The 12,500-nt window shown below is 45.6% G+C and overlaps 1 protein-coding gene across 1 annotated transcript in view; it reads left to right on the top strand.

The window, feature by feature from the left end:
• Nucleotides 1–12,500, top strand: part of LOC310947469 (ephrin type-A receptor 4) — a 57,149-nt gene that overhangs the window by 36,225 nt on the left and 8,424 nt on the right. The window contains exons 6-15 of the mRNA XM_083914257.1: nt 1,183–1,307; nt 1,440–1,599; nt 2,754–2,865; nt 5,302–5,360; nt 5,851–5,964; nt 6,557–6,742; nt 10,263–10,324; nt 11,454–11,663; nt 11,770–11,919; nt 12,340–12,500. The exon at nt 12,340–12,500 is cut by the window's right edge and continues 36 nt beyond it. Coding sequence (XP_083770383.1) covers nt 1,183–1,307; nt 1,440–1,599; nt 2,754–2,865; nt 5,302–5,360; nt 5,851–5,964; nt 6,557–6,742; nt 10,263–10,324; nt 11,454–11,663; nt 11,770–11,919; nt 12,340–12,500 — 1,339 coding nt within the window. The remainder of the gene's footprint in view (nt 1–1,182; nt 1,308–1,439; nt 1,600–2,753; nt 2,866–5,301; nt 5,361–5,850; nt 5,965–6,556; nt 6,743–10,262; nt 10,325–11,453; nt 11,664–11,769; nt 11,920–12,339) is intronic.

A 12,500-nucleotide genomic window follows, 5' to 3' on the forward strand; every position in this document is an offset into this window, starting at 1 on the left:
ACAGTATCACTGAGGACCAGAGGTCAAAGTTTTAGTCCTTGTGAACTTGTAAGGACAGACCCACAATGAAACGCTACCTGCAGATCAGTGAATATAGTTCCGCTGTGCTTTGTTCTGGCTCTGTAATGACTGATGATGTCCGGTTGTTGAAGGTACTACTGTCAAATGTGAGAGGGGATTTAAGAACCTGTGGACTTTGTAGATAGAAGACCCCTCTAAGGCTTTAGATGTGTATGTGTGTGTGTGTGTGTGTGTGTGCGTATGCATGCCTTTTTTTCATACCCCAGTTGTGTGTTCATCCGTGTGAGCTATTGTTCCTTGGTCTATAACTCCACCTGCACCACAATGCATCATCTTCTCCGCTCAAAACTCAATCTGTGCACGAGTGCTTCACTCTTTACACTATCTCTCTTACGCCTATGGATTTCTCTTTGTAGCGTCAAGAGTGTGTATGACCCAATTTTAGTGTTGTCACGCTCCCTGAAGATAGAGGTTTGATTTGTGCAGCAGTGACACACTGGTGGGAGGGGACGAGTGTAAGCCATTATCTGTGCTTTAACCTTCACATGTTAAAGGCGTCTGAACGCAGATAGCACGGCTGTTTGAAATATGGCCTCATTATCAGCGGCGGCAGAAAGGACTTGAGATAAGATCGCTCACTGGAGCTTTAATGAAAACCAATTGATTTGCTCTCTTGAAGACAAAAAAAAAGCGAAAGGCGTTGAGCTCATTTTGAGCTTTCCGGGGCGGACTCTGTAGCAGCACAAGGTTTCCCAGGGTGACCTGGGTATCTGCAAAATGAAGTTAGACGTTATTTTGCCAGCTTGAAAGAAAAGTGCCCGATATGCTGGCGTCAGCCGGGGGGGAAATTGGATCACTATTATTGATGCCAACCATTAGTTCAGAAGTAGAGTGTTGCCATACACTGTAGCTCGGGCAATTGAGCTGTGTGGCCATACAGCTCGGCAACGCCTACGATTTTGAATGGAAGCCAAATTCAAAGACAAATGGAAGTAATTGCCTTGCGGCCTGGCCCGCGGTTTAACTTTCTCAGCTGAAGCAAAGAGTTAAGAGCAACACAAAACAGACTTGGTGTCTCAAAGGCTGAAATAACATGGAGAGCTGGGAGGAAGCAGTCGGTTAAAATAGTTTTTTTCTGTTCTTCTTTGATCATCTCACTAGCTCCCTCTCCAGTGACTTCCATCCAGGCGAAGGATATCACAAGACACACCATCTCACTGGCCTGGCAGCCACCGGATAGAGCCAACGGGGTCATCCTGGAGTACGAGGTCAAGTACTATGAGAAGGTGAGGGGTCCCGCGGGTGATGTAGTTCCTGCTGATGAATGTCCAACGTAGCAAAATGTTTAAACAGACTGGAAGAAAACCCACATGTGATTGATCTCTTTCTTTCTCTGTCTCACCATCTGTCATCCTCAGGACCAAAATGAAAGAAGCTACAGAATCATAAAAACCTCGTCGAGGAACACTGACATTAAGGGTCTCACCCCCCTCACTTCCTACGTGTTCCACGTGCGCGCTCGCACGGCGGCCGGCTACGGGGAATTCAGCGGCCCGTTTGAGTTCATGACCAACTCCGGTGAGTTCAGCCCCTCCTGCTCAACCTAATGTGATGACGTCAGCGCCCTACAGAGCCCGAGGGCTCGATGCCAGCTCTATCACAATGATGGCATCTTTTATGAGTTTGTCTCTTTTCATCGTGGAGTCGTTAATCAGAATAGCTGTCGTCTATAAAAGATAAATGATATTGTGCTCCAGCACCTGACTGGCAACTTCAGTAACTCCCATTATTCAAGTTGCAGTGAATCTCAGTGGGTGAGCCAGCTACGGTTCAACCTACATGAGTTTTTGAAGAATGATACCATTTCTGATACTTTTAGTGGCTCCTGAGGCTGCTTTTTGCTTCTTGTTAGCAGCCTTAAATGTTATCATTCTAAAGCAACATAATAAGTGTTCACTCCAAAACTGTATAAATCTTAGGATGACAATAGTAACAGCAATTACGTGTGTAGACTGTTCAAATTAGCCTTTTAAGGCCCATTGGAAACATTACAAATAGTTGCCCCAGGCTGTTAAAATGCACTCTCAAAAATTGTTAAAACCCAAAGTTCCCATTATCCTCAAAGCAATTTCAGTCAAAAGCAACTGGACTTGGTGATTTGTCTAGGAAGACGTTTCACCTCTCATCCAAGACGCTTCATCAGTTCATGTACGCATCTGACCAGGCTGGGACTGGACCAGGACCAGGACCAGGCTGGGACTGGTCCAACTAGCTGGTGTGAGATCCAGGTCAATCAAACAAACCTAAACTTAACTAAACTTCTCAACATATCTTATTATTTCCTTCCTTCCCTCCTCCAGTAAATTCTATTCTATGTCTAAGATATTAACTATGAATACTAGATTATGATTTAGAGGGTTAAAGGGATGCAGTTAAAGTCCAGGTGTCCCCTTTGTAATGCAGATAGAGACGGCAGCGCATGATAATGACATGGTCAAGCACACATGCTAATGAGCTGGCATTGTCTCAGTGGAATAGGAAGAGAAACACTGGGAGGAAGTGTGAGGGGGGGTCAATGACTTTGACAGAATACACACAGGCTCTTTCACGTGCGCGACTCGATCGAGCACAGTGATATTGACTTTGCTCTTTGTTTCTATCCCAACCCCCCCTCTTTTCTCTTCACCCCCCCTCCTCTTCATTCCTCCCATCTTGCCTCCCTTTTTCCTCAGTTCCAGCTCCCATTATCGGCGATGGCGCCAACTCCACAGTGTTACTGGTGTCTGTGGTGGGCAGTGTGGTCCTACTCCTCATCCTCATCAGCGCTTTTGTCATCAGCCGAAGGTGAGCCCTATCCCTCTGGTCCCCTTCTGTTTTCTGTCCGTCCCTCTTTCCCTCCCTGGTGAAGGATGTCTTGCTTAGCGAGGAGGAAAAGTAGCTGTCAGGAGATAGACGTCACTCGACAAAACACAAACACACACGAAACACACACACACACGCTGAGCCACACAGTTGAGTGTGCATCACGCTCGCGGATGAGTGATGACTCGCCACACCGGAGACGTGATTGACAGCTCCGACAGCTGAAGAGATGCAATCAGTGACCCCTCGCTCCCTGTCCTCTGCATCCGTCCCCCCTCTATCGCTGTAAGGCTGTAAACCCGTCCGCTAGTTATTTTCTCCCTCTGCACCCTGCTGACCGCCTTGGAGAGGATGAGAGAGAGAAAGAGAGAGGGAGAGGGATAGGAGGGTGCACAATGAGATAAGCGGGCAATGAAAAGTAGGAGATAGAATAGAGAGAGAGTGAGCAAGAGAGGCATCAGGTGGATTTGCAGTGACCCAATCTCAGGGTGTTAACCAGCGAGCAGGACAAAGCACCACCACACAGATGGGATTACATGCAGATGGGGCTGCCTCACCTCAGGGTGTTAACCACGCTCCCTCTATCTGTGTGCGTGTGTGTGTGTTGGGGTTTATATCCTAATGTGAAAAAAGTATTATGTTATGTGTGTGGTGGCACTGGGGGAAGGGCAGTGTTAATGCTTTATGTGTTGATTCCTGCACGTCTGTGTGCGTTTGCCTTTTACAGGCATTCGTTGATCCCTTTATGTGTGAGTGTGCCTCTTTATATGGGATGTGTATTGCTGTTGAGAATGATGGGGAGCGAAGGGGGCTGTTGATTGTGTGTGTGTGTGTGTGTGTGTGTGTGTGTGTGTGTGTGTGTCCTCTTTTTTCCATGTGATTGCCTCTCTCCCCAGCCAAGCAGGTGGTTGTCTCAGCCTTTTTTATATGCATGGTGACGGCCACTGTCATTGTGCTGCCGCGGCCATCCTGTGATTGTGGGGAGGGACTGTAATCACGTAGCCGTTTACCATCATTACACAACCACAGAGCAGGGACAATGTCTCACACATCTGGTCATTTCCGCCACTGACCCAGCACGTCAATATAAGCACAGGTGTCAAGGCTGCCTGAGGGATTTAAGTGCATCTTCTCTAGGATTGATTTGCTGCTATATGCCCAGTGCCCTTCAGAAACCTTCAGTGCCATGGGATACTTTTGACTTAAAGTAATGGAAAAGTACCACATTACGGGTAAATGTTCAGAAAAATATATTTAAAGTATCAAAAGTACTCATTGTGCTATTAGATCAGTATTACTTGGTCAAGGAATAAGCTAATTTAAATCCTAAACAAATACATTTTGGGAATAAAATATTACATTTTGCTCTTTTTTGACCGTTAAACAGATGAGAAGCAACATGTTAATAAGTGAGATTTAAAGGTATTTGTAGGAAGCCAGGCTTTCCCCCTGCTTCCAGTCTTTATACTAAACTAAGCTAACCTTATCAGAGTTGTAGCTTCCTATTTAAGAGACAGACCTGAGCGTGGCATTAATCTTCTAAACCAACACTCTGTGAGGAAGCCAATGAGCGCATTTCCCATAATTGCCAAACTATTCTTTAAAAGCTTTTGTCATCATAACAAAGAGCGATTATTATGAGTGCCACTAAACCAAATATAAAAAAATCAAATTTCGGTCCGATGAGCTCCCTTTAATGAATAATTAATACCAAACAAGAATATCAATGTCTGATGAGTAATCAGTGATTGCGTCGCCACTTCACATAATTGAATTGATGTCTGAGTGGGACCGAGGCTTCAAATCTGCTTTACTGAACCGACACTTGTGTTCCATTATTTTTTTATCATATATTGTTGTAGTTTTTTTAACACAAGATGCTCTAACGGGGGGTGGCAGTAGCTCAGTCCATAGGTGACATGGCTGGGAACCGTAGGGTCGCTGGTTCAAGTCCCTGTATGGAGCGTGGACTGGTGGCTGGAGAGGTGCCAGTTCATCTCCTGGGCTCTGCCGAGGTGCTGTTGAGCAAAGCGCCGTACCCCCAACTGCTCGGGGCGACAGTCGCTCTAACATGTCTCCTTAATTGCATGTATATAGGTCCTGTCTGTGCATATGTGTGTATTTCGGGCCTGTGTGTGTAACATGATTAATAATAAGAATGAAAAAATTCAATTTCCCCGTTGTGGGATAAATAAAGTAATTCTTCTTCTTCTCTGAGGTTTTCTGCAGTTTGAGGCTTTTGAGATCAATACAGTGCATTTAAAAAATGCTGATCTATAATTTCTATACTGTATGACTTACTTGTTTGAGGTAGTTCTTCTTCTTTGCTTTCTTTCCCCGACACATTCTCCCCGACATTTGAAATGCGACATGTGCTGTCGCCACTGTGACTGACCGTCCTGCTTATTTTGCCCCCAGAAGGAGTAAATACAGCAAGGCCAAGCAGGACTCTGACGAGGAGAAGCACTTACATCAAGGTAACTCACAGTCAGCGTTCACCACCTACACACTCTATAATTGAAAAACATTAGCGCTGTCAGTCGTGTTCATGTGCATGCACCCTTAACCGCAAATGAAGCCCATAAAATAAGGGGGGGGGGGGGGGGGCTATTTTGAAGTTAATGTACTTGCATCCTAACTTTCTCCACACACCTCATTATCAAGTCATCAACGTTGTTATTTGCGTCCCACAAAAAAAAATATCAAGTCAATGAGATCCGTCAGAGTCAGAGTCGGCCATAGTGACATGAAAAGCAGTGTAGTGAGAGTGTGAGAGTGTGAAGTGAGGTATGGAGAGAAGAAAGGAGGAGGAGGAGGAGGGTCCACAGAGGAAGGCGGTGTAGCCTGCAGCATGATGGAAATAAAGAACAGATGGAGCGTACTTGCCGGAATGAATTAACCTTCATTTTTTTTTTACCCCTTTCTTTTTTTTGCTTCCTTCCTTCTTTCCCAAACTTCTTTCTTTAGGGGTGAGAATATACGTTGACCCGTTTACCTACGAAGACCCGAACCAAGCCGTGCGTGAGTTCGCCAAAGAGATCGACGCTTCCTGCATCAAGATTGAAAAAGTGATCGGCATTGGTGAGAAGCTACTTTTTTGTTCTTAATCCAATGACTTTCAATGGATTCTGTCATTTTTCATCCGTTATTATAAATGCAGTGTTTCGGGGGCGCCTTCGCATTATGGCATAATGTAACACACTTTGGATAAAAGCATCCACCTAATGGGATAATCGTATATTTGGTATTCCTTGCATGCAGATATTCTGCAGCCAGCATACCTTTCTCAATGATTCACGTCTCTGAGTGGCTGTGTATGCTCTCATAAGCACTCCTCGTGAATAAAAAACATCGTTTTCTCAGACAATAACATTCGGTATGCCTCCAGAGAGGTCAACGACTAAAAAAGGAGACTAAAAAGGCTGTCCGTTCTATTCCTGTGGCCAGAGAAAAGTCATCCAATGACAAAATAATAAAGAGAAAGAATCAATATCCATTTCCCCTCTCTCTCTGCTCCAGTGGGTGGGGGGGAGGAGGGGAGTGGGGGATTAGAGACCCTGATCAATGTTTAAAGTAGACCCCTTCTAACCCCTTCTTCATGTGATTTATAGCCTGCGCGCTGTAGTATCAGAGTGCTTGTGTATCATCATTCCACAATTTGTGTGTTTTCCAGGGGAGTTTGGCGAGGTCTGTAGCGGCCGCCTGAAGATGCCGGGCAAGCGGGAGATCTGCGTCGCCATCAAGACGCTAAAGGCCGGCTACACAGACAAACAGAGGAGGGACTTCCTGTCCGAGGCCAGCATCATGGGCCAGTTTGACCACCCCAACATCATTCACCTAGAGGGCGTGGTCACCAAATGTAAGTCCTGCATTTGATTTTGTTTGCACACAAAAGTGTGTTGAGAATTGTTGAATTTCAATTCCAACTGACAGGAAAAACATGATTTTAATGCATACATTTTTTCACTATTCAAGAAAACTCAAACTATTTGGGAGGAATTAAATTGCTACAGGAAGTTGCAATAATACACATTTACACAACCAATTACTTTTATATTACAATAACACAAAAAGGACATTCGTTTATGCTGTCCCACCATAAACCATGGGTGACTTTGGAAAAGGCTTAGTGTAGGGACAAACTAATCTTTACTAGCAGAGGTGGACGTTTATGGGGCCTTTTCTTAGAAGGCTGCTCGTGTTGAATCTGTTTTAGGATACCTGCATTCATACATATATGTTTTTTTATTTGTGCACGTGTGTTGTCTGGACATCTTATCCTGGGTATCCCCTGGTGGGCTTTGTCCAGATGGAAGTTGTCCACAATTGGTGGAGTGGGGGCGATGGAGTTAGAGGTAGCTGGGCAGTTGGGAGGGGGTCTAATGGGTCCAAGAACAGGCCCTGTAGCGAAGCACCACGCTCATTAATCATGGTGTCAGCTGTAAATGTGTTTGGGGTTAGGGAGTGATACCCTATCCCTCCTCTATCTGCTGCTGCGCGGCCACAAAACACCGGCCAAGATCTCCCTCCTTCTGCCCTTGGCGCTCTCTCCACTTCATCTCTCTGTTTCTCCCTACCTTTTACACCTTCCCCCAGTGTTATTTGTTTGCCTAAAAGTGGTTGTGTGTGTGTGTGTGTGTACACATGGTCCGATGTCTTGTCAGCAGATGCCGGCATCCGTGCCCCTTTGATTGCATGCATGTGTGCGGGAGTGTTACCATTGCTGATGGCCAGTTTGGCTGGGGTTAGATGGATGAAGTGTCTTAATGTGTCGTGACACGACAGCCTGGGCCTATCTGTGCTAGATAACACCGTCTCTCCCACTGTTGTACACACACACACACACACACACACACACACACACTAGCCAAGTTGGAGCTGAAAGTGAACAGCAGCACAGGCAGAATTGCTTATCACCTATCACAGCTCTCACCACGCTGGATGACCTCTCAGACCTCGCCGAGACAGAGCGAGGAAGAGAGAAAGGGCGGACAGATGGACAGGAGGAAGGGAAATACATTGGAGACAAGCAGCAGACAGGGAAGGTGCAAATAGAGATGCAGAGAGAAAGACACAGGGAGGACGCTGATGGATTAGGGGAAAGACAGAGAACAACAGTGGCAATGACAGAGAGAGAAAATGGAGGTTGGTAGAACTCCTGAACCGAAGGCTGAAAAAAGAAAGAGACGGAGTGAGACAGAGCGAGGGAGATGAAGGGGAAGCAGATGAGCTATGCAGCAGTGACAGGAGCCGACATGAAAGGAGTGTGAGCCAACACAAGAAGATCAACACGATAACTCCCGCTCCACCTCCATCCACTCTTACTTTTTGAGAGCCTGACACAAGGTTTGGGCAAATTAGTCCTTCACACTTGAGCGTGTCAGTGGAATCTATTAAAAATCCATTATTTGAATTGCACTCCCCTCTCCATTACAATCAAGTTTAAAAGGAATTCTCAATCTGGCCTCAGTGTGCTGGCATGTCCAACAGACCCAATTAAGCCTTATTAATTATAGAGGAACTCCAAATAGACACTGAAAATACATAAATGTGCAAAAATCCCAAAGGATTGCTGGCTCTAGTCCACCATCTTGAAGTCTGTATAGATTTAATGCCTCTACCATGCTAGTGTGTAATTAAAATTCAGTCTCCGTTAAAGCCCGAAATGAGACGGGATATGTTTAACAGCTGATTTCCATAAAGTAAGTGCTAATTTAAAAAAAAGATCTGCGTTTAAAAGTCAAATCTTTGTTCGCTGCAAAATGCCAGGGCCCCTGGAGGAACGCTCCCCCAATATTGTCCCGCGGTTGCAGTTTTTTCCCTTCCCCTGTTTTGTTGGCAGGTGATAATCTGCCCACTGGTGGGGCCCTTGCCCGGAGTTCATTGCCAAAGGCGGCAGGGCGTATTCAGTAAACAAGGAATTAACATGCAAATGGGAAGGGAGGAAGAGGGCGGGGCTGGGAAGGCGAGAGTTTAAGGTCGCAGGTCAGACGCTCCTCAGACTTGATTGGGGAGCTGTCAATCACCGTCGGCCCCGGGGCAGAGGCAAGCAACAAAGGGAACAAAGATGGCTGACAAAGAGGGCCCCCAGTCTCCCCCAACTTTAACTCTACTTCCTCTTTTCGGGGCATCGCTGGAGCGCTCCATAATTAATGGAGTGCCAATCACGCGGCGGGTTAGGCCGTGACTAATGGCCTCCTGGCATGGCGAGAGCCTGCTGTGGAGTGGAGGAACTTCACCTTCAAGACCTCAGCTGCCACCCGCTTAGCCTGGCTCTCTGCTGCTTTAGGCATTCTGCTGGAGGTTTCACACTACCTCCCCTCTAGGCGTTAGGTTTTAAGTCAGCATTTCTCTTCAACACAATGAGCTTTTAAGTCAACCTTAACTGTGCCACTTGAAATGGAGCGCAAAGAGCAGCGCTGTTCTAGGAGGATCTGGTGGCAGCACTTTTCAGCATGTGTTGCCATGGCTGGTTAGGCACCAGCTTGCTGCCATTTTGGGACAAAAACAAGGCTCCTTTCCTTTCCTTTTCCCCCCTCCCTCACTTTCTCTCTCCTCATGACTGCTATCCTTCCCCCTCATCCTAAGAGACAAAGACAGACAGAGACCCACCAGGGAATGTCCACCCTCCCAACCGCCTGCCCTGGCTCAGATAAAGACACAGACGCTTCCCCAAGAGAGACGCGGAGGGGATGGCAGAGGGATGGGGTGAAAGAGGCCAGAGAGGAGTGGTGGGGATCGGAGGGGAAAGAGAGTGAGGGGGGAAAAAAAGCATCAGAGAGGAGTTAGCAGGAGAGTGACAGATGCGGCAAAAATTGGCAGAGGACAAAGAGGGCAAAGGGACAGTGAGTGACATAAATAGCGAGTCAGAGGGATCCTGGGTGACCGACTGTGATAAGACTTTGTATAATGCATCCAACTTCAGTTCATATTTGCATAAACACAAGATGGAATGTGTGTGTATGTGTGTGTGTGTGTGTGTGTGTGTGTGTGTGTGTGTGTGTGTAGTGGTGTTGAGTTTTAGTGAAGATGCCTTTGCATGTGCAGGGAAAAAAGAGGGACGTCAGGGCAACCGTAACGCTGAGCTAATTAAATCACTACGGGACAGAGATGGATGTCCTAACACACACTCACACTCACACACACACACACACACACACACACACACACAGACACACACACACACACACACACACACACACACACACACACATTCCCTCGAGAACCTCCCTGCTGTGTCGGGCTGTGATGTGCATCGTTTACCTCCATAATCATCTGCCTCTCATTCTCTCGCTCACTCCCTCCCTCTCTCCCTCTCTCTCTCTCTCTCTCTCTCTCTCTCTCTCTCTCTCTCTCTCTCACTCTCTCTCTCTCTCTAGGTAAGCCGGTGATGATTATCACAGAGTACATGGAAAACGGATCTCTGGATGCATTCCTGAGGGTCAGTCATGCGTGTCTGTCTGCGCACATGTGTGTTAGCATGCGATACGACTGTAGCGTGCCGATCCCCGTCTTATCTGCGTAATGTCATCCCCCTAAATTACAAGCGTTTGTTGGAAAACATTCGCCCTAATCTTCATCAACCCCTCGATTGACTCACTTTTATTTTCCGACAAGGAGGTTCCACCTCTGTGATTCCAGGGTTCACTACACTTTGGGTTTTTGGACAACGCATGAATATAGATAGTGACAGAGCAAAACATGAGGACATTAAAAACGAACATGTAGTATTAGTTGAGTTGGCATTAATTATATTGCAACACCAACTTGTTGCACAATGGTGGTAGTAAGCGGACATAAGGACGTTTGTATATTCATGTTTTTGTGAAGAACTTTGCTACATTATAATGTACTTTATATACTATTTACTACATTTTTATATGCATACTATGAATACATGATTTCCTTTTTCAATACACTGATACACTTTGTCTGTAAAGGGCCGGGGAATAATTCAGTATGATCATTTATCATGTTTCAGTGGAGTCATATTGGAATTACATTACACATCAAGATAAAAATACATAGCACATATATTGTATATAGCACCTGCTAACTTCCAAAAAGCTAATGTGAAATATATTAAAATTATTTGCACCAAAGTTCTTCATAAAATGATAAAAAAACGTATTAATTGTTACTTATTAAATTCACACAGGAATATACTAGAACAATCAGGTGAATATTTCATTTAGACTGTTCATTTATTGAATGACCAGTGAACATGTTATATAGTGATTTCTGTTGTTATCTATATATAAAATGACATATCAGGATAGTAGATTTCATATCACCCAGCCATCCATGTGTATAAACGGTCAAAAGTAAGAAAAAAAGTCTATTAATAAACAATTAAATTTGCAAAAAAATCTAAGCTGTAATATAAGTTTTTAATATTTTAATACAGCTACATTACAGCGTCCTATAGTGTGTTATAAATCATGTCCCAACCGTCTCGGTTTTATTACAATATTGTGAAAAAGTGAAAAATGTGCCATCAAATTCCATAACATTTAAAATGGCTGTGAAATGATGTGATTTAAACATTTCCCTTTACTTTTTTTGTGCAGAAAAACGACGGTCGCTTCACGGTGATCCAGCTGGTCGGCATCCTGCGCGGCATCGCGTCGGGCATGAAGTACCTGTCAGACATGAGCTACGTTCACCGCGACCTGGCGGCTCGCAACATCCTGGTCAACAGCAACCTGGTGTGCAAGGTGTCTGACTTCGGCATGTCACGAGTACTGGAGGACGACCCCGAGGCTGCGTACACCACCAGGGTGAGTGTGCGTTGCAGGCGTGTTTCCCACTAATTCTGTGGTCTGTGTGTCACCTTACTTGTCGGCTTTGTCAGCTTTCATTAATCAGCCCATCTTTCAATTACAGGGAGGGAAGATCCCAATCCGCTGGACGGCCCCAGAGGCCATCGCTTACAGGAAGTTCACCTCTGCCAGCGACGTGTGGAGCTACGGCATCGTCATGTGGGAAGTGATGTCGTATGGCGAGCGACCATACTGGGACATGAGTAACCAAGACGTAAGTCTGGAGAAAACTGGATTACATGCAGGCAAACATAAATTATATACAGCTTGAATTACGTTGGAAGAGTGGAGCTCGAGGTATAACTCCCAGTTGCATGTGTACTGTCAAACATTTGAAAACAGCTGAGAGATGCTTCATCATTTTAACTTGGTTATGTAGTCAGATAACCTACAGGGGTGATAACACACAAGCAACATATTTCATTTTATTATTACACATTCAATTCACTATTCTAGTAGCAGTAATGATGAATAATTTAATTTATGAATAGCTGAATGTGCGGTCTAAATGCCTAAAGTAAGGTGCCTGGAAATCAAGCTATGGAAATAAAATTAGGGGGGGGGGTGTCTGTAATCAAACTGCTGCAATTTGCTGACAACAGAGTGACTTACAGCAGCACTGATCTCCTCTTAGGTGATCAAGGCTATTGACGAGGGCTATCGGCTGCCCCCGCCCATGGACTGCCCCGTGGCGCTCCACCAGCTCATGCTGGACTGCTGGCAGCGAGAGAGGGCCGACCGGCCAAAGTTTGGACAGATCGTCAACATGCTGGACAAGCTGATCCGCAACCCCAA

The sequence above is a fragment of the Echiichthys vipera genome, assembly GCF_963691815.1.
Source record: "Echiichthys vipera genome assembly, chromosome: 5".
Taxonomy (NCBI): domain Eukaryota; kingdom Metazoa; phylum Chordata; class Actinopteri; order Perciformes; family Trachinidae; genus Echiichthys; species Echiichthys vipera.